This window comes from Vanellus vanellus (assembly GCF_965231255.1).
Source record: "Vanellus vanellus genome assembly, chromosome: 4".
Lineage (NCBI taxonomy): Eukaryota > Metazoa > Chordata > Aves > Charadriiformes > Charadriidae > Vanellus > Vanellus vanellus.
Genome location: NC_138909.1, coordinates 18813769 through 18834240, shown reverse-complemented (window position 1 = coordinate 18834240; position 20472 = coordinate 18813769). Strand labels below are relative to the sequence as shown.

General features: G+C 43.5%; 2 protein-coding genes across 2 annotated transcripts in view; one reads left to right on the top strand and one right to left on the bottom strand.

Moving 5' to 3' along the window:
• The window catches only part of LOC309671545 (kelch-like protein 8), a gene marked incomplete at its 5' end in the record, with an annotated part of 659404 nt that overhangs the window by 592472 nt on the left and 46460 nt on the right, over positions 1-20472 (bottom strand). The gene's annotated exons all lie outside the window — the stretch shown is intronic.
• LOC309671199 (kelch-like protein 8) lies at positions 1367-12546 on the top strand (the record flags this gene model as incomplete). The annotated part of the gene is made up of 8 exons (XM_082482404.1): positions 1367-1582; positions 2925-3473; positions 6044-6230; positions 6917-7053; positions 8258-8376; positions 10450-10618; positions 11193-11352; positions 12341-12546. The coding sequence occupies 8 exons, from the start codon at positions 1367-1369 to the stop codon at positions 12544-12546; spliced, it is 1743 nt and encodes a 580-aa protein (XP_082338530.1).

Here is a 20472-nt window from a genome sequence, read left to right as displayed (position 1 = left end):
AATAAATTAACCAGAAAACATGAAAACCAAAGTTTCGTAGCCAGCGTAAGAGAGGAACACGCTACTAAATACCGTCTCCAGAGACTTTGTCTTAAAACCTTACAAATCCATTTGCTTTCCTTGCCAAAATCTAACAGAACTCCTGCTTGTAAGCTAGACCAGTAACTCCATGCTTTCAAACAGTATTTCATTTTTTCTTGTGGACTTCATAATCTTCCACAAAACGTGTGGATGCATGGCCTAAATCTCACTGAGGTGGCTTTCATGAGTTCTAGGCACACAGAGCTGAAACTTAAAATATGCTACTGAACTGGAAAAAAATTTGCTCTTCCCCTAATGCTTAAGTTTGGGTTTTTTTTTTTTTTTCCAAATAAAAAGCTGGACTTAAATCTTAACCTAACTGAAGCTCACAGTAGCAGGAAGAGTAAAATACTCGAGTGGCAGAAGCAGAAAAAAACTTCTCCCCATTGTCTGTGGTATCCCTGATTTGTCTTTCAGCCCTGGGAAAGCTATGATGTTAGTATGGCTACAATTCCTTTAGTCCGAGCTGTATAAAACTTAGACACCTTAAATATCTTCAGCTAAGCTGGGTAAACAGTATAAAATAAAAGCTAGCAAGCAGGAGCAAACTTGCTCCTCATTGTCATGCTTTAATTATCAATCTGTTGGATTAATAAGGTTGCTAGATAAAAGGAAATAATTTTCATTCCAAGATTTTTCTGTAAGTGTAAATTCTTGTTCTCTAATTGTGTAGAAGCTTTTTATATTTTGCTTACATTTGCATAAATGCATAAAACACTTAAGGATTGCTTTAGCTTTTTAAGAGACCGAGGAAAGCTGAGTAATAAGTATGTACAAAATACCCATCGGGGTCAGATCAATAGTTTGTCTATGGCAGCAGTGATGAGAGATGCTATTTAAGGACCAAAGAAACACGGTTGTGTGTGGGCCGTGTCGCTTTTGTTCCTCTGCCATCCACAGCAGTGAGATCAGGAATGTTGGAGGATACATCCTTGCCTTTTCTTTTTCTTGTCTTTTTTTCAAGAAGCGTGGGCAACAAGTTCACAAACAATGGCTTTTCCTAAAGGTACCTGCGTAGGGTTCTTGACTGTGGGTCTTTTTTCCCTGCTTTCTCCTCCCACCTTCCCCAAGTAAGGTTATAGGTAGTATTTATAACATGTAATCAAATTGTTAGGTACTACCAGTACCTAATGTCTCATCATTTTTTGTGTTGGGTTTTGTTTTTTTTTTCCGAACAGGAACATGAACAGAATTTAACTGCATTTTAGGATTTGACTCCTGATGGGCTGGATTTTGTCTTGGCATGAATTTTTGAAGATGGACACAGTGCAAGAAGAAACAGCCAATGGCTTCAGAATCCATGGTTCCAGAGCAGGCAAAACAACATCTGATAAAGGGAAAAAGGCGGCAGCAACAGCAGCAGCAGCAGCAGCCTAGGTCTTCCAACAGTGACGGTGAAGATGACATCTTTGTATTTGAAGCAAATGAGGCTTGGAAGGATTTTCACAGCTCTCTCCTTCAGTTCTTTGAAGCTGGAGAGCTCTGCGATGTTACACTAAAGGAGATATTGTCACACATCCATTGCATTTAACAGCCTGAAGATTAAGCTATGAATACGTATGCTGGAGGTGGCTGTGAATTTGGGCAGGGGTATGGAAAGCATAGAATACCTGTTGGATCTGAAGCATCTCTATCTAGGTGTTTGTATTTTTTTTTTTATTTAGGAAGTTTACAACAGAAATGTAAACATTTAAGATGCTAACAGTCCAAGAGAGGACGTGCATGACTTCGACCTCACCCAAATTGCCTTCTAAGCAGGTTCCCACAGTTGATCAGTATGTAACTGTGCAATTTCAGCTCCTTGTAGCCTCGACTTACTGCTCACCAGGCAGGTTACACTTGTGTTGATAACACACACTTTTAAAAAGGGTAGAGAAATTGTGTGTTGAATCAGAGATAGAAAAAACTCCAAATTATCCTTTATAATTTAATATCCCACCCTTTATTTATTTTTACATTGCAAGACCGCTCACTTTAACGCCTTCATCTGAAAATGAAGATGTAATTTGAGTCTGCCAGGAGTACCGGTTGCTTAACTCAGCCATCCCTTTGTTAGCGCAGACTGATGAATGACAAAGGCTGTAAGAAAGCACTCCTGTAACGCAAATAAGTAGTGGATTGTTCCTTTACCTTCACTACCTACATTCTCTTAACATAGTTGAATTCTAGAATTTTATAAGTGAAAAGCTTGTTTTGTGCTTTCTGATCGGAATTATGAAAAATACCTCCTCTTTATGGGGAATACTCTATCTTTTGTGGCTGAACAACTGCTAAAAATCGTGAAGTGATTGGTAACTTTTAATAATCCCTGTAATACCTGTTATTACTGCCGTTTTACATGAATTTGCTGCTAATATAGAGAATTATAAATTCCTCAACATTAGTAAAAGTCCAGAGGTTTAAATTAGGTTGTCTAAAAATGTCGCTTTACAATTTACGCCCTCCCCGCCCTGCAAAGTCTCTGAAATACACATAAAAGAAACAAGTGCCTGGCAGTCTCCTCCTGTCTCCAAGATGCATCTAGAAGGTTCCTAAGGATGTTTCATTTAAGAAATAGGACACGCCTCTTAAAGAAAAGCAAGTTCAGTGCATCAGTGCTATTGCTTCTTTGTGTTACGGCCTTGCCCTACTCTGGTGACCAAGTTCCAACTCAGACCTGCTTGGGATACGTTGATCTGATGTCAGAAGTACAGGGCAGATGGAGTTATTTTGCTTGAACAAAATACAGTAGCTCAATGCATATTGAGTTCAGGATTCTTATTTCGGCTTAACTGTCCGTCCTATCGTAGCCAAAACTGACATTCCAGTGAAAGACTGAGGGTTATTTTCTTCTTTTTTTTCAGGTTGGTCCAAAGCTTATCTCCTGCCACAAACTGGTGCTAGCTTGTGTTATACCTTACTTTAGAGCCATGTTTCTTTCGGAAATGGCTGAAGCCAAGCAGACATTGATCGAGATCAGGGACTTTGATGGTGATGCAATAGAAGACCTGGTGAAGTTTGTGTACTCCTCCCGGATTACTCTGACAGTGGATAACGTCCAGCCTCTCTTGTACGCTGCTTGCATTCTTCAGGTGGAACTGGTAGCAAAGGCGTGCTGTGAATACATGAAGCTGCACTTCCATCCCTCCAACTGCCTGGCAGTCAGGGCATTTGCGGAGAGTCACAACTGCATTGACTTGATGGACATGGCTGATCAGTATGCTTGCGAACACTTTACAGAAGTGGTGGAGTGCGAAGACTTTGTGAGTGTGTCACCACAGCACCTCCATAAACTCCTGTCCTCCAGTGACCTGAATATTGAAAACGAAAAGCAAGTTTACAGCGCTGCTATCAAGTGGCTGCTAGCCAATCCACAGCATCATGCGACGTGGCTGGATGAAATACTTGCACAGGTAGGGCAGGCTGAGGCGCCGTGTGCCTGTCTTGTCACTGGTTTTGTTGTCTAATCAACTGTTTGTCCTTGGGTAGATCTCATGATGAAAATTGTTCTCGGCAGTTGGCACCTCCTCTGGTATTCGCAGTTGTGAGTTAACAGTAGAATATCAGGAAGAAGTCATATTCTTCAGTTTCTCTTGTGAGATGAGTACTCACTACATGCTCGTGGCTGGGGAGTGGGGAGCCAACAAAAAGCTGCATCTGTGTTAGAGCAGAAAATTCTTAGATTTACACATAGTAGAGTACATAAAGCCATCACTTCACTTGGTTTGATACTACTACAGCCTGAAACACTCACTTCCCTTGCTGGTAAGTGTTTGTACTTAAGAAAAGAGAGCAAAGCTGTTGAGGAGCTTTTTACGTGTCTAGGAGAGTAAAACTGTAACGGAGATGTGTCATATCAAGTTGTGCTACTTCTAGAATGTTCCTATATTTAATTAACAAAAGACCAAGACATGTTAGCCCTATAAGCAGGCTAGGAAACATATGCTAGACCATTTAATGCTCACTAGGCTAGCACTGCTGGTTACCTGTAGGAGTTAGCAGTTTAATGATCTAGACTTGATGAGAGTCCACTGCTTCTGAAAGAAACACATACGGGTATCAAAAGGTCACTTAGCTGAACTTATTTAAACACCCATCGGACCTCCTCCTGTCAAAGCGTTAGGTACGTCAGTTATTCAAGCTCCGTATGCGTTGATTATGGGAATTTAAAATACAGTATTTGAGACAGGTATAGAGAACCTGTGCTGGGGAGGAGGGTGGTACATGCTGTGCACTGCAAAATGCCCTGTGAACCTTAGCAGGTAGGATCAACTGTGCCATTTCAGTTGTCACTGAACTCCAGCTTGAATGTTTTGCATTCAGCAGAAGTGCTAATATTGGCATCATGTGAGTAAAGAGAGGTCCACTAGAATACTGCTGTCATTGTCTTCATGCATCATTTTTCACCTTTCCTGGTAAAAGATCACAACTGTTTATTAACTGTCTTCCCAAAACTTTCAGTTTCATCTAGACTAGCATGATGGTTTTGGTAGAAAAATTCCTTCTTTAGTACACTATAATTAAATTTATAGGCAATATAATTTGAGATTTAAAAAAACCTTCATTATTACCCAGGTGTACAAGTAGATGAGATTAACATCTTTGTTTTATTCATGGTAACCAGTCTAGAATGAAACAATGAAAAAGTAAACCCCTTCCTGTAAATATGGGTTATTTGCCAGAGTATACGGAGCCATCAGGTGATTTGGACATTATTGCTAGCAGAAAACATGCCTGGGCTTCGCGATAGTTATTATCCACATCATAATCAGCCTTAGGGGTTGCGCTGTCATCATGAGGTTCTGAATTTGTCAGCCTTGTGCTCTTACCGCATCACTTGCCTCATGAATCTATGAGCAGGGCTATGGCTGTGCTTTTAATCGGCCAAAACCAAGACAGGCCAAAGTAAAGGAAGAAGTGGGACTGAAAGCAAGCGGGTAAGGAAGAACTGGTAGAAACACTTGCTTACTTCAAGGCAGGGACATGTGTCAGCCATGTAACAGCACCCTTTTGCTGCTCTGAGAAGCACTGGAGATACTGGACTTCACAATTGCTGCTGAGCTAACTGGGAGGCGCCTGACAGCATCGATTCCAAACCTTAGGAAGTCAGATGCTGGTTTGCTTCAGTCCCCCCTGCTAACACCTGTCCCACCTTTGCACCCGATTGTACTTCATATTCCTCACTGTTTCTCTCAAAAGGACAAACGAACGGTTTGCTGAAATAAGTGACTGTGGGGAGGAAGACATTTCAAGGCAGCCTTGGAGAGGCTGACCTTATTTCAGATGTGCCCTGTCGCTGGGGATTGCTCTGGGCAGTGACCACCTATAGCCTTACCCAGAAGGAGCCTTTCTTTCCTCAGCCTGCTCACCAGCTCTCTGCTAGGGAACCACAGGAAGGATTTGGGGAAGGAAACAATTAGCTCTCAACGTTGGGGTTTTTTTAATCCTGTAGTCTGTCAAGTCCACACTAGAGAAAGGTGTTACTGCACTATCAATACCTCCTTAATAGACAGACACTTAGTTCATGCTGATAGTGTTTCCTCTTTGACTTGCCACCCAAAGAAAATCAGCCATTCTAGCAAAAGCCCTCTTATACTGGCATAGCAATGAGCTGAAAATTCACCCCCTCAGCAGACTAACCTGACACGGGCTATCCTGGTACAGTCACGGATGCTGCCTGCATCACATCAGGCAGGTGCAGTTGCAGTACAGGCAGCGGCACTTCTTCCTCCGCTCAGCCTGGGCCAAGGGGCAGTTCTCCACCGCTGCTTAAATGCAAAGGGTTGTAGCAAACGTTTGTCACTAAAAAGAACTGTTCATATCGCTGTTATTCTGGAAAAAAGGTATGAACGCCTCCCTTTTTAGTGAAGAGCGTGGGGCTGGCAGCTGGCTCAGAAGCTGCCATCTGTTATGCTTGCGTCACTGTAAATGGTGAGACTCAGTCAGTTCAGCCAGTTACTCCAACTGTGTTCATTTCTGTCAGGTACGGCTGCCTCTCTTGCCCATTTGTTTCCTTATGGGTGTTGTGGCAAAGGAAGAGATTGTCAAGCAGAATCTAAAATGTAGGGATTTGCTGGATGAAGCAAGAAACTACCACCTTCACCTGAGCAGCAGGGCAGTGCCAGACTTTGAGTACTCCATTCGCACAACACCAAGGAAGCAGACTGCTGGTAATTAAATGTGTGTCTGATTATCCCATAGGGAGTGGTGTGGAGAAAAGGCGGTGCGTCTGTGCAGGGTTAGGTAGCTTGGTAGAAATGGTTGTTAATGACTTAATGCAAAACTGGGAAAGCCGTTGTGTACCTCTCTGGTAATTAGCTAGTGTGCTGCATTTTCCTAGCAGAACTTTAGCTGTCATTTTCTTTCTTTAAAGCATTATTTATTTATCCTGATTGGCTCTATCTGTATTAAAGCTAGAACTGTTAAGTATCTTGTGACCAGGCAGCATGCTCACAGCTATACCGACAACAGTGGACACTTATCTTTTGGCACGAGAAGGTTGAGCTAACTTTTAAACTCTTTGGCTAACCTACACCAAAAGTGAGTGATGAATATTAGACTGCAAATCCGAATTTTTACGTTTTTATATTTAACAATGTTTATCTCCCTGAGCAAAAAATCACAAAAAGCATATTTAAAATATGCATTGGTTTTGCATCAGCATAGATAGTTAATTGCCATAACAGCATGCCAAGCAAAGGCAAAATCCAGCACCCAGTTACGCAGGGCAATGACTGTGCCCCCTGAAGTGAAATATGACTTCTCCCGAACTACATAAGTTTCAGTTCACTCTGCTGTACAACTTTATCCCCCATCTTCCTGCTATTTTTCTGGAAACCTGTTTTGTCTTCTTCAGGTGTGTTGTTTTGTGTCGGTGGTAGAGGTGGATCTGGTGACCCATTTCGCAGCATTGAATGTTACTCTATCAGTAAGAACAACTGGTTCTTCGGCCCTGAAATGAACAGCAGGAGAAGGCACGTGGGTGTGATCTCTGTGGGAGGTCAGTAATGCTATTCTAAAGGCACTTGTTTGCTCCTTTTGGTGGAATCGGTACTTTTAATAAATAAATCTGTCTTCCAATGGCTTACCTGTTGGATATTCTTCAATTTAGTAAGGCTTCTTCCCCACGAAGGGGTTTGTGATTCGGAAACAATCTGAGAGCATGCTTACTGAAAAGATATTACTGTGAACTGGGAGTTGGGGTGGTTCAGCGTGCAAGAGGCTCTGGGGAGACCTTACTGTAGCTTTTTAATACTTAAAGGGAGCTTGTAAGAAAGATGGGGACAGACTTTTTAATAGGGGCTGTTGCAATAGGCCAAGGGGTAATGGTTTTAAACTAAAAGAGGGAAGATTTAGACCAGATATAAGGAGACATTTTTTACAATGAGGGTGGTGGAACAGGTTGCCCAGAGAGGTTGTAGATGCCCCATCCCTGGAAACGCTCAGGGTCAGGTTGGACAGGGCTCTGAGCAACCTGGTCTAGTTGAAGATGTCCCTGCTCATTGCAGGGGGGGTGGACTAGATGACCTTTTAAAGGTCCCTTCCAACCCCAACTATTCTATGATTCTATGAACGGTACATAGCCTCTTCTCTTAACAGGCGATTTAATTTTTTTTTAACCCGTTTACAAAAAAATAGCCTTACACAGCAGAGTCACCCAGAATTTGCTAGTACTCATACTAGCTCCCTTCACACTTAACTCCATACAGGCAAGTCACTAAGACCATAAATCTTCCAAGAACAGACCTACCTTTATTTTTGGGTCTCCATCTTCTCAAACCAGGTCCGTGCAATCCAGAGCAGCTTAGCACCCATGATGCAACTTCTCCTTGTAAACGGTAGCTCCTGTGTTGCTGCAGCAGAACAGAGATTTCCCCCTCCTCCCACACCCCCCCCGAAAATCTGGAGAGACTGATATAAATGTCCAAAACTGATCTGACCTGCAGTACTCAAGTGATGGGAAGATTTTTTTGTCTACATATCTCAAGCTTTGTATAAGAGTCCAAGTTAGAAACAGATCTCTGGTTGAGTACAGCATATAAAAATATAAAGTCTGTACTTACTAAAATCTTGATATTGAAAACATTTGAAGACTTTAACCTTTATTTGAGCTTGTTGTCTCCACATAGGCAGGGATATTGCATAAATGAAAACTGAAGTGTTGCCAAGCAATCTCTGTATCAAAAGATGCATATGTGTTTCGGGTAAAGTCTACGCAGTAGGTGGACATGATGGAAACGAACACTTAGGAAGCATGGAAGTATTTGATCCTCTCACAAACAAGTGGATGATGAAGGCATCAATGAACACAAAGAGGTACGTGATCCAAATTTTAAGTCCTAGTCTGCGATAAATAATTTCTTGCTGACGCTGAAAAACACCATGTCTGTCCTGTCTTTATTTGGGTTTCCAAACTGTGCTATTTTTAGTTTTGGGTTGGTTTCTTTTTTTTTTTTCCTATTTTGGGGCTTTATGCTATCAAACACCTTTATTTACTAGCTGTAAAGCAAATACAAATTTGCATCACATACTTGCATACATCACATATTTTCAGAAACACAACGTTGTGTGTAACATACTATTTCAGTGCAAAACTGCATAATATCTCTCTCTCTCTAGGGAGAGGCCCTGGCTGGTAACATTGGTTACGTTTACACTTTGGCTTTCTTTTGTCACTATTCTTTTCTTTCTTGGGGGCCTGGCTTCTGGAGCAGAGAGCTCTTCTACTCCAGCTGTGCTTACATTCCCGTATCTAGGGCATTTCTGCTATGCCCGATAAAGAACTTGAAACTGATAGACTTCTGTGGGTTTTTTGTGCTTTTTAAGAATGAGCAAGATGACTGCCAGTGAACAGTCACAGTGAAATTCTTCATGCCCAGGAAACCTTCATGCTGCCTATGTTTTTGCCACAAAAGGCCAGACGCACTAAAACACTTAAAGTCAGATTGAGGCTTTTTCTTGCCTTTTGACATTTAGGATTCTTTTAAGGAGTCACAGATGGGTAATTTTTTGTTTCCGCTGTCATTTAAATCAACCTCTTGAATTCTACATTCTGTTTTGTTATTTGTTGTTTCTAAAAGCATCATGTACAAGCAGGAGTGAACTACTGAACACGGCTAAGTCCTCAAGCTATTTGTAGCTGTGACATAATCAAAGTAAAAGACCCAGACTCCCAGAAGGAGCTTCTTACTCCTCCCTACTGCCACCACCACAGGGCATATTCTCTGCAAACATCAGCCCTAGATTTCTGTGACATTTCTTACTCAGTACCTTGGTAAATGGAAGGGCTGCTGTGCCTTGGCTACGCTCCATTCCTCCCATTCATGGACATGGTGTCCGAATACTTAGTTGAGAAAAAACTGCCACCATTGATGCCATCTATGTTACCTGGTGAGGCAATGCAAGATAAGGTCAGGGTATCTCCCCAGTGTGTGTTCTGTAGAATGTGCATCCCTTGCTCCTGCCTTGGTATCTTCGCACCTGCCCTCTGTGTAATGAGGCAAGAATGTTCTCAGTGAAATGGTGAATCACCTGTCTTGGTACTTAAAGCAGAAACTTAATGCTTCTAATGAGTCTAGACCATACTTTGCATTTTGTAATACTGATTGTATTCTCATAATTGTAGATTCAGTAGAAAAAAATCTGACAACTATTTTAACACAGACTTAATAAAAAAGAAGAGAATGGAAGAAATTGTAACTAAATCTTTCTAGAGTTCACTCATCTAATATCCAGCGCAGGCTTGCTTTTAATATGTATTAATATCACCCCCCAAAAAAATCATTCCCAGATTGTAGCAGCAGCTATACCAGCAAAGTTAAAACCAGCAGGTTTTGGTTCTCCATAAAACAAAATGTGGTTCTTCAATAAAACAAAATAGGAGGCGTAAAATTCAGTACCAAGAAATCACATAGCTAAGCTAACCTCATATATCTAAGCGTGTAATTAGAAGACTTGGGTCTTGGGTGACATTCAGTCAAAACAGTATTCCGCGTCCCCCTGCCTTTATTCTTTAAACAGGAGCTTTGTCTTTTTGCAGTCTAGAAATATTCTAGCTGCAACTGTCCTGTTCATGAATCACACAATAACGTAGAGGTGCCTGGGAAAGCTGAGGTGAAGTCAAGATAAAACTCTAGAGCCCCTCTCACGGGAGGATGCAAACATACGAAAGACTTTCAGGATAAAGCTACAAGACTGATGCAGGTGTACAGAGGGCCAGCCGCAGTTACTGGTCATTATTTATTATAAACTTCACTTTTAACATTTTCATTACTTTTTCCCCCATAGTTTGAAACAGGTACCAGTCAGGTAACATTGCACTTGATGTGTCTTTCCCATTCCTTTTCCTTAAGGACTTGCACTGAGGTGTTGATCCTGTGGTTTTCTTAGGAGAGGAATTGCTCTTGCCTCCCTTGGTGGCCCCATTTACGCAATAGGAGGTTTAGATGACAACACTTGCTTCAGCGATGTGGAAAGATATGACATTGATTCTGATCGATGGAGTGCAGTCGCCCCAATGAACACTCCCAGGGGAGGAGTTGGCTCCGTAGCCCTTGTGGTAAGTGACTGTTTCCTCCCAAGTTGAGGCCATCTGAGGAACTGAACTGCTTTTCCCATCTGCTTTTACAAGGCAGAACACAGGATTTTGAACAAAATGCAGCTGGTAGGTCTTAGCACCTCTGGTCATCAAAATCCTACTGAGCTGTGCAAAAGATGAGGATATTTAGGATAATACTCAGATCAAACGGAACTGCGCTCCCTGTTTCAACAGCAGTTGAGGGACTGGGAGCAAGTACCAGGACCCTTCTAACAACATCAGGCTAACGCTTCATGTGTCATTCCGAAGACTCTGGTTTGTCATGGTTATTATGTTTAAAGGCACTGAATGCACCTGCACTTTAATGCCCCCGTCGCCGTGTATACTCTGCAAAATATCTGCAACACTACGTAACTGTTTAACTTCTTTAACAGGAAGACAGCGTTTACAAGTTAGATAATTAAGTCTGTTGTTGGAATTCTTAAATAAAAGTAAATAATTAGGACTGTGTGTATGTACCATGTTTTCCTAACATTGCTTATGAAAAGCTGAGTAAGAATATATTCATTACAAATAATCTTTCTCTATACAACAGAACCATGTTTACGCTGTGGGTGGCAATGATGGTGTAGCATCTCTTTCCAGTGTGGAGAAATACGATCCCCATTTGGATAAGTGGATAAAAGTGAAAGAGATGGGTCAGCGAAGAGCTGGTAACGGTGTCAGTGAGCTCCACGGCTGCTTGTACGTTGTTGGTGAGTAGAGATGCGGCATGTTGTAGTGCTGTTTCTGCCAAGTACTGGCATTTGGAAGAGGCGGCTGTTGCCAGAGGAACAGATAGACCTGACCTGTACTTTCCATTCTTGGGCAAGAGAAGCAAGCAAGCAGAACCAGAGCATGCTTAAATGAAGGTGTATTAGTGAGGAAATAAAAAGCAGTTCCTAACCCACATTTCAGGGTTCAGGACAGTATGTCTATATAGAAAATCCTCTCGAGACTCACTAATGTTGTTTCCTTTTAGAAAAATGATTCTTAAATTCACACACTTTTAAAGCGCGCTAGTTCTGAGTGTAGACAACAGTAGCTTTATTGCATAGTGATTACACTTATTTCACAGCCTGTTGTCCCAGGCCTGTCGTGTTCCGCTCTACCTTGCATTTACCCGCTTTCCTAAGGGAGGAAGATGCCAGGTAGGTATGCCATAGTCATAGTTAGAGCTCTGCCTTGTGTATTATCATAAGCAATTTAAAAAGCTTCAAGTAAAACGCTGCTCTGACAGCTGCCCCAGCAAGGGGAATACATCACTGAAGTCTTACTTGAGGATTTTTTTCCTACTCAAGTATTCAGCAATGCCGTAATTCAAAAACATCACAAGAGTGCGTTTTGCTTAAGTGCAAAATAAGATCAGGACCATCCTTTTACTGGTCTTAGTTTTTTTTTCTATTCCAAATTAGAAGCCATTTCATTGTAACCATGCATAAGATGAATTCAAGGAGAAAAATAATAGAAATCTCCCCTCTCTTTGCAACTTGAGTAGAAGAAAACTGACATTCTTGGTGATGCTTGTATGGTGAAAGGAGGGAGAGCTGTTAGGTTAATTCTTAGATGCTTGTAAAATTCATTTAAAGAAACATAGCTGGACACTAGCCCACTGAATGCTGAGAATAGCCTGATAACGCCAGTCCTGGATATCCGTCAGCACTAGAAGTGGCTAAAAACTGATAATATGATGATTCTTTGCAGGTGGCTTTGATGACAACTCTCCACTGAGCTCAGTGGAGCGGTTTGACCCACGCAGTAACAAATGGGAATACGTAGCAGAGCTTACAACTCCGAGGGGTGGTGTTGGCATAGCGACCCTGATGGGTAAAATTTTTGCAGTTGGAGGTCATAATGGCAACGCGTACCTGAACACGGTGGAAGCATTTGATCCCATAGTGAATAGGTAATTTAAATTTTTTTATTTGGCTTAATAGGCCAATGAAATCTGCCTATATGAAAACGCAACATAATACAAGTAGTGCGCAGCAACAAAAAGAATTGGAAATAAACCAGTACTTACACGAAAAATTGAAATATGAACTTGACAGTGTTGTGTACAAAGTTCTGTTGTTACGCATTCAGAAGCCCTGTATTCCAAGTAACGTCCAGCTGGAAAGACTGCACATTGCTGTTCCTGCATCACCGCGAACAGACCGACAACTGACAGTCCTTTGTGACCAAAGTTTGTTCCAAGTGACGAGGGAGAGCAGCAAACTTCTCTGCACGCAGTACCAGGGAAGAGGCAGGGCAGTACGACCATAAGGTACAATCACGTTTCGCTGTTGAGTTACTATCATTTAGCTTTTCTGTTTCAAATGGCTTTGCACTTTGGTAGCACCCAGGGACAAAGTGGACGGTACTGTAAATAATGAAACATTGCAATAAAACATTTGTACTTCAAAGCACCTTGTTTCTAGCATGACTGGAGCATGCTATTGTGGGGAAAGGTTAAAACAATGAGTCTTTTTTGGTTTCTGCAGAGTATAATTCCCAACCGGAAGCCTTTGTCAGCAGAGAAAATCCTGCGTTACGGCTGCAAACCATACCACCCTGCTCCTGCCCTTGCCCCCCGGCAAGGATGTTGACACCGTTGTGGCTCTTGACCTGGCTAGGAGGGCTGGAACCAAGAGGTGCAGGTTCCCTCTCTGGAAACAAACACGTTTTTCTATGGATGTCCTGGATAACACTAAAACTTGAGGGGGAGTGGGGGGAAGATTTTCCACAAAGTAGTACTGACTGTGAAACCAAGCTGCCTGGGGGTGCTGTGTGCCAGTTGATACTTTTCTCCTCTTGATGGGAAAGTGCTAGCACCCAAGGGTGCAGCCTGTGAATAACTCACACGCATCCGGACCACACTGACAGCCGTCGCCTTCCAGGCACCAAAGGGAGACGTGCGTGTTCAGCAGGGAAATAAGGTTACAGCAAATGCAGTGGGATTCCCTGCGGTGTGGGAGGAGCTCTGCTGTCAACCCCATAGCTGGAAATCAAGTGGCACTAGGGCTGAACACGACTGTAAGACAGACACTTCTCTTGTAGTTCAATTCGTACGCAACCCTCCCCCCCAACATTATTTGTGCTCGGGCTTCCGAGGCGTATTGTTAAGGGCTGGCGGGAAAACTGCAGAAAAGGTTTACAAGGAACAACCCTCTTGCCAGTATAGTGCTGTCCACGTTATTAATCTTAGATAGCACCAGAACTACAAATATTTTGTGCAGAACTGTTTTTAGAAACATTATTGCTGGAAATGTGATAATGATGTCAAAATATCAAAAATAAAAAAAAGCGTAGGATTACTGTGGCAACAAAGTAATGACTTACCTGCATATAAAGCCCTCGTAATTTAACACCAGCAAACTCGTTTTTCTTCTTACTGGCAACAGGATAATGATGACAAAGAAGTACCCCACCCCCCCAAGGCTGAGGGGAGAATGTAGCCCACCCTGGCTCCCCGTGGTGAGGCAGCCCTCCAGTGGCAGCAGGCCCTAACTCCCACCGCATCGTCTAATTTAGAACTAAACTCGGGATTTGCTATAGCAAAGTATTTAAACATCCAAGCTCAGGAAATCGTGCATCATGTTTAGATGCAACATCTGATCCCAAATGATGCCGAATCCCAAATTGTTACTGCTTCTGTTAATGTTTTTCCTGCACCTAAAAGCCTTGAACTGACCCATAAAAATCATGAACCCAAAGATGTCCGTTAGAACATCCTTTAAACACATAGAAAAAATCAGTTTGTAAGAATCAAGTGCGGTCACAGTTACTCACGTCCAAGTTTCCAGCCTGCTGATTTGAACACCGTCATGGGTTTCTGGGAGGAGCAAGACCAGACTCGACCACTCCCGACCAGCCCCCTTGGCCCTGTATCTCCAGTCACACTGGTGCGCAGCCAGTGCTTACGGGTCACCCTGCTGCCGCCCCAGCTTCTGGGACATGTCGCCTCCCATCTCAGCTCTCCTGCTGCCTCACAGCAGCCTTCACGCACGCCGCTGCTCCTCACCTCAGGACTTGGGACTGTGGCTTCCCAATTCCTTCCAAACCATACGGCTGCCAAGGGCCACGCGTTGTGTTTGTCTTCAGGACATTTTAGTCTGAGCACTTTTACGTATGGAAGATCAATACAAAGACAAAGATTTCTCTTTAAGTCAGGTTTCCGTTTGCTACATTCAAATAGTAATTTCTGATTGTATTTTTTCAGGACACGCCATAACACCATGATGATGCAAGGATCTTGCATGTCTTCGTGTTTATTTCAATTTTGTAAATTATGTCTTCTCAAAATAATCTTAAATTCATACCTTATTGTTTACATTCAAAGAGGGTTGTGAGAATTTGGTTATACTTTCACAGCTTTGATTACTTTTTAATATTGCCGTTCCCCAAAGCCATCTCATTCCTAAGAGAGCCACGCTTGCAGCAAAACTGCTAAAACATTCAGACGTGGACAGAAGACTTTAGAAGGCAACGCATGTGCTACTTGCATATTTTAAACCATAAACAAAATACACGCATGCACTCTTAATCCCATCGGAAAGAGTATTTCCGCCTGTTTGAACAGGGGTGGAGAGAAAATTATTTCACCCAAACGTCTGCCTGTAGAGGGGGATGCAGCCCTGCAACCAACCAAGCGTTCGCAGAGGGTTTGCGCGCACCCTGTGTTTACGCAGCACAACCAACAGGCAGCCAACCCACTGCCTCGGGCTGCTGCAGGGAAGCAGGAGGTAACAAGGATGCCAGCCAGGCGCTGGAGGGATCCCGTGTCTGTCTCCAGGATCTGCTTTCACCTACAGTGGGATCCGGAGGCAGTTATTCCAGCGTCAGCGTTCTTAACCCTCGCAGCATGCACGCACGTAGGGAGACTGAACACATCAGGCACAATTTACTCATCAGAACCCAGGAACTTTTCTTGCTCCTTGTCTTGGTAAGACACTTTTTTTAGAGCAGTGGGAAGGTAATTAAATAAAAGCACAGTTGCCACCAGCATGACTTGCAGCAGGCTCTGAAACCAGCACTCTGTGCTCAATCCGACTGCATTCAAGTGCCAGCAAGAGAGATGCAGACAATCCAGCAGCAGTAAGACTGTCAAAGCCCCAGGAAATTTTATGAGATTACTTTGCTGCTCTGAGCTTGTGTATGCACTTCCCTAAAGTCGGGATGCCTTCCTGCATCCCAACTGCATGACCTCAGTTCTGTGTCTCACCGCCACTTGCAACAACATTTTGACTCTGGAGTGATTCCACCTCTTATAGGAGTTAGAAATGAGCTGCATGAGAAAATTCCTGTCAACAGGCAAAACCATCTACAAACCGCAAGCACTGAGGAACGGGGGCAGGCCCCGTCGACTCGGGGAAACTCCTAAGTAAAGAAAGGTTTGTTAAAGATGAAATTGAGTGCTCAAAATGCAACCCTGATGGCGCAGCTTCCCAACAACTCCAGCCCAACGTAACCGCCCTGAACCACAATGAGAAACAGAAGCGGTTGTGTTTCCCTCGTTTGCTGCCTGTCTGCTCCGTCTGCTGAGACTGCTGCAGGATGCGCCGTGTGATCTTGTGTGATGGGACCATGGCTGCGACACCAAATGACACGGAGACCCATTTTACAAATAAGTTGTCATCGGGTGATAAAAATTCAGCCAATTAACCCGGTCAAGCTTAAGTAGAACAAATGCTTGGAAAGTCCGTAACTCCATATTAGTCTCACAGTTAAATGGGGCTTTCTATCTTCATTTAGGCTGAAACTGCTTTTAAAACTATTTTGAACACCGCTGCAGTGCACATTTCTGCAAACCCAAGTACTCTATTCCAGACGCTCCACTTAAATTTTTTTGCTGGCTGCTTTTACCACATCTGTATTTATTTTCTGAACCTTTGCATGTTCTCTTGACTGGAACTGGCAGCAAATAAAGCACTCTTAGCCAGGAGATGAACCTTATATTTGTAATTCTTTCCTGGCTCTGTCAGCATGGTTGGTGTTGCTGCCACTTCACGGCATTTTAACGCAATTCCTTGGATTCCAGTTTCATTTTCAACATGTTCCAGCACACACACACACACACACACAAAAAGTCAACAGGCAGCTTTGTAATTTCTGCCATGTGACTTGTCTGGTCTGCAGGGATTATCGTGTTCCATCACTTCAAGCAAAAAGCCCATGCAGATACACACCTGCCATAAGTTTTGCACTGAAATGGTGACTCAATCTTTCAATGAGTGCACACAACCTACATCAGGTGGTGCGGCAGCCAGCGTCCTGACAGAGATAATAAGACACATGTACACTGGGCTGTGATGAAGAGAATGCACGCGTGCGTGGCTACGGCTGCCTGCCTGACTTCTGAAGCGCCCCTGCTACCTGGCAGCGTCCCACAGGATAATTTCTCTGATGCTTATTAAATTAACGGTCTTGAAAATTAATAGTCTAAGCTTGCAAGTACACAGCTACAGCCATTCCTGGGAGTGGCGGCGAGGCTTGGCTCTGGTTCAATAGCCAACGAGAAACATTTTTGTGTCCTTATTTGCTTGATGGGTAAGACTTAACTTGGGCCAAGAATCGTAAGCAAATTATCTTCCCCTACACACATTTTCAGTACACCTAACTCAGCACGGGCTGCTGGAAGAAAGTAATTGCAAAGCCGTGAACTGTCCTGACACAGTCCAAGTCAGATCTCCAAATGAACAGCCGCCAGATGAAACAAACAGCACATTACAGCTGCCAATATCAGTGCATTTAGATGTCACATTGTCATTGCACGTTAAGCCACATGGCAACTTTCTCCTCCTGCTTCTCACTTTTCTTTTGTCCAAGCAGATGCCAACTCCCCAGCCAAAATCTTGGTGAATGCAGGACAGAAAGGACAGGAATGGAAAAGCAGAGCCAAAGAGCCCTTCTTTCTTCCTGTCCTCAGTGGACATCCTAGCTGCTCTCGCTACTCCCATTTGGTTCCCAAGGTCTCCCTTTTACCTCCGAGAGACTGCCATGCCTCTCTCTCTCTCTCACCGCTTCTTTCCCAGCAACTCACACCTTGGTCTGCTTCCCCCCAGGCTGGTTTCCTTGCTTTTTAATCACTCCACACCTGATGTGGGTTGCTGGAGCACCCCTACACCAGCTAACCATAATCCATCTTATCTAATTACCGCCAAAGATCTACGAGTTCACGCTTCCCCAAGGGCCAGCCCCTCTGGCTCCACACACTCTCTTTTCCTCCTTGCAACGCCTGCACACACACGCACTTTGGCTTTCAGACAAAGCCCATTTCACCTTGGCACCAACGCTGCTCCAAGGCATGCCAACAACGCTGCTCCAAGGCGTGCCGACACTCCCTCCACCACAGCCTCTCAGAGGGGAAAAAGGAAAGCTGATGTGAGCATACACTTGCCCTGCTCTGTAAAGCCAGTGGCCACAGAAACACACAGCCCAGCCCTGCTGAAGTTGTTAGCTGGGGCACTGCTATCTCCAACCCCTTGGGGTTATGCTGAGATTCATCCCCCTGCACTCATGTGCTGCTGATTCACACCTACTGATGACTGGGCTTTAGCAGAAGGTTAGTTACTGCCCTTAATTAAAGTCTTCCTCACCGAAAGAAGGTCAAAGCTGTCAGACAAAAGGCACCAGTAAAACAAAAGACTAATTCTGTTTTCTTTTTCGGGTTATAAACCAAAAGACAGAGGGCAGCATCGGACTACTATGCATGTACCATTAGAGGAGAGAAAAAAAGGAAAATACATACGTACCAGGTATCTAGAGCTTCTGAAGACACTTGTGCCAGTAAAACATACCCCACACTCAGGCAAAATAAATGGGATTTGGAAACACGCTTGAATATTTTGCCAGAGTAGTACTTACAAAAATGAATCCCATCATCACGGTCTCATCAGGATGAACACCCAAATTTCAAACTTCAAGGTTAAAAAACCTGAAATGCAACATTTTGATATCTTCCCTCAAAAAAGCGGCAATGAGGTGAAGGCAGTGACAAGTTTGTGCTGTCGAATATTTTAAGAAATGCAACTGCATACCAAGGAAGATGCGTGGCATGATCACAAATTGCATGGCCACACCAGCCCTCGCCTCCGAGCAAAGCTGCACCCAGGGGCTGTGCTTGTGCAACTGTGCGTGAGCAGAGCACAGAGGAGGGCGAGACATCTCAGCAAAACAAGAAACACCCCCTCCCCCAGGCAGCTCGCTTTTAATTTCGTCTTTACAATTTTGACCAACATCTCTTTCATCTGAAGAACTTGAAGACAAACAAGTCAAAATTCATATTTTAATTTTATATATACATACACACACACACGCAGCAATTCATCCTCAATACAGAAGACAAACAAAAGATTGGTGGCACAGTATCTTTGGAGATTTTTTTTTTTTTTAAGCTGTATCACACATCTGATTTTTATCTTTTTCATCCTGTGCTCAGGAAACCTGACAGTTACTTTTTAAGGACATTCTCACTGAGAATTGCAGTTTTATTTACACTCTAAGATGATGCCTAAAGCGGGGTGAAAAAAGAAAAAACCCAACCCTGTATGGTAACAGTTGAAATAGAAATCCCACAGAAATGACCCAGAAATGCAAGGCTGGCAGCTGAACAGACGGGCAGTGGCTTGACCAGCATGCCACAATTCACGTACTGCCCAGAGACCTGATGACACGAGTCCTGCCAGCGCCCACCGCACTACCGTACACATTCACATCGCAAAGAAAACACCACCCACAAAACCTTCAGCTCCTGCTCTGCTTTGCAGATTGCATCTTGCTCAACTCTCTCTCCCAACGCCCTCCGGAAAAATAAGACAAAGCAAAAGCCTAACTAGCTCTTCTCTGAACAGCGAGGAAAGCTCATGAGCAAGTTCAGAGCCTGCTGCACCTCACGTGTAACAAGCAAAAAATTGCACAGATTGGAGCAACTTTCAGAAATACCTTTCAGCTGCCACAGACCACATACGGACTGATACACGGCTTCAACTATTGAAAGAGAACAGAAAAAAGCTATCGGTTGGGATGCAGTTTGGCTGGCTCAACAGAAGCGGACAACATTGCTGTATTGCTATGATAGGAAATGCTGGACCCAAAGAAAACCTTAAGTTCAGCAATACTGAGTAGGAGAGGAGAAAAACCCAGCGGGAATTCCAGGAACCCTGTACCTTGACAAAACACATCGCAAACCAGCAGTGATCGCACGCTGCCATTGTAACATGCACGAGTCCTTGTTTCAGGAACGCAAAGTTTAGAGAAACACATTCAGAAATGCTGATGATGGCCCAGGAACACTGTTGGTTTTGGGTAGTGACGGGGGTCAGTAAAAGTGCAATTAATATAAAGAAAGCACAGGCTGCCAATGGGCTATTTTAGTGTTTGGAGAGCAGCATAGGGCTGAGAAACTGCCAAAAATAACATTTGCCTTTGAAAAGGGTAAGCCAAGCCAAAGAGAGAAAGCAAGCTAATCTATAACGTATAACAAACCTCAACTTAAACACAGTTGCAAAATTAGGTTTGGTCAATAAAGGCTCAATAAATAACCAAACTACAACAACAAAATATTCTTGGAAAACCACCCCAAAATATTTTTGACCCTTTTAGCCAAGGGGGGGCGCTGCCCCAGGGCAGAAAGATGAGCAGGATGGTCAAAACCTGCTGCAGCCCCATGGCCTCCTGCTCCCCCTTCTCACGCCCTGGCTTTTGGATGACCTCCCTGCTGGCACATCGCACGCCCTTCCTCTGCATCCCTCCTTCCACTCCCCATCTCCATTCCCACCTCCAAAACTAACCCTCCTTGCTTTTGTCTCAAGCAAGGAGTGTGTGAAACATACTTTTTGGGGCACAAGGGGGTAGGA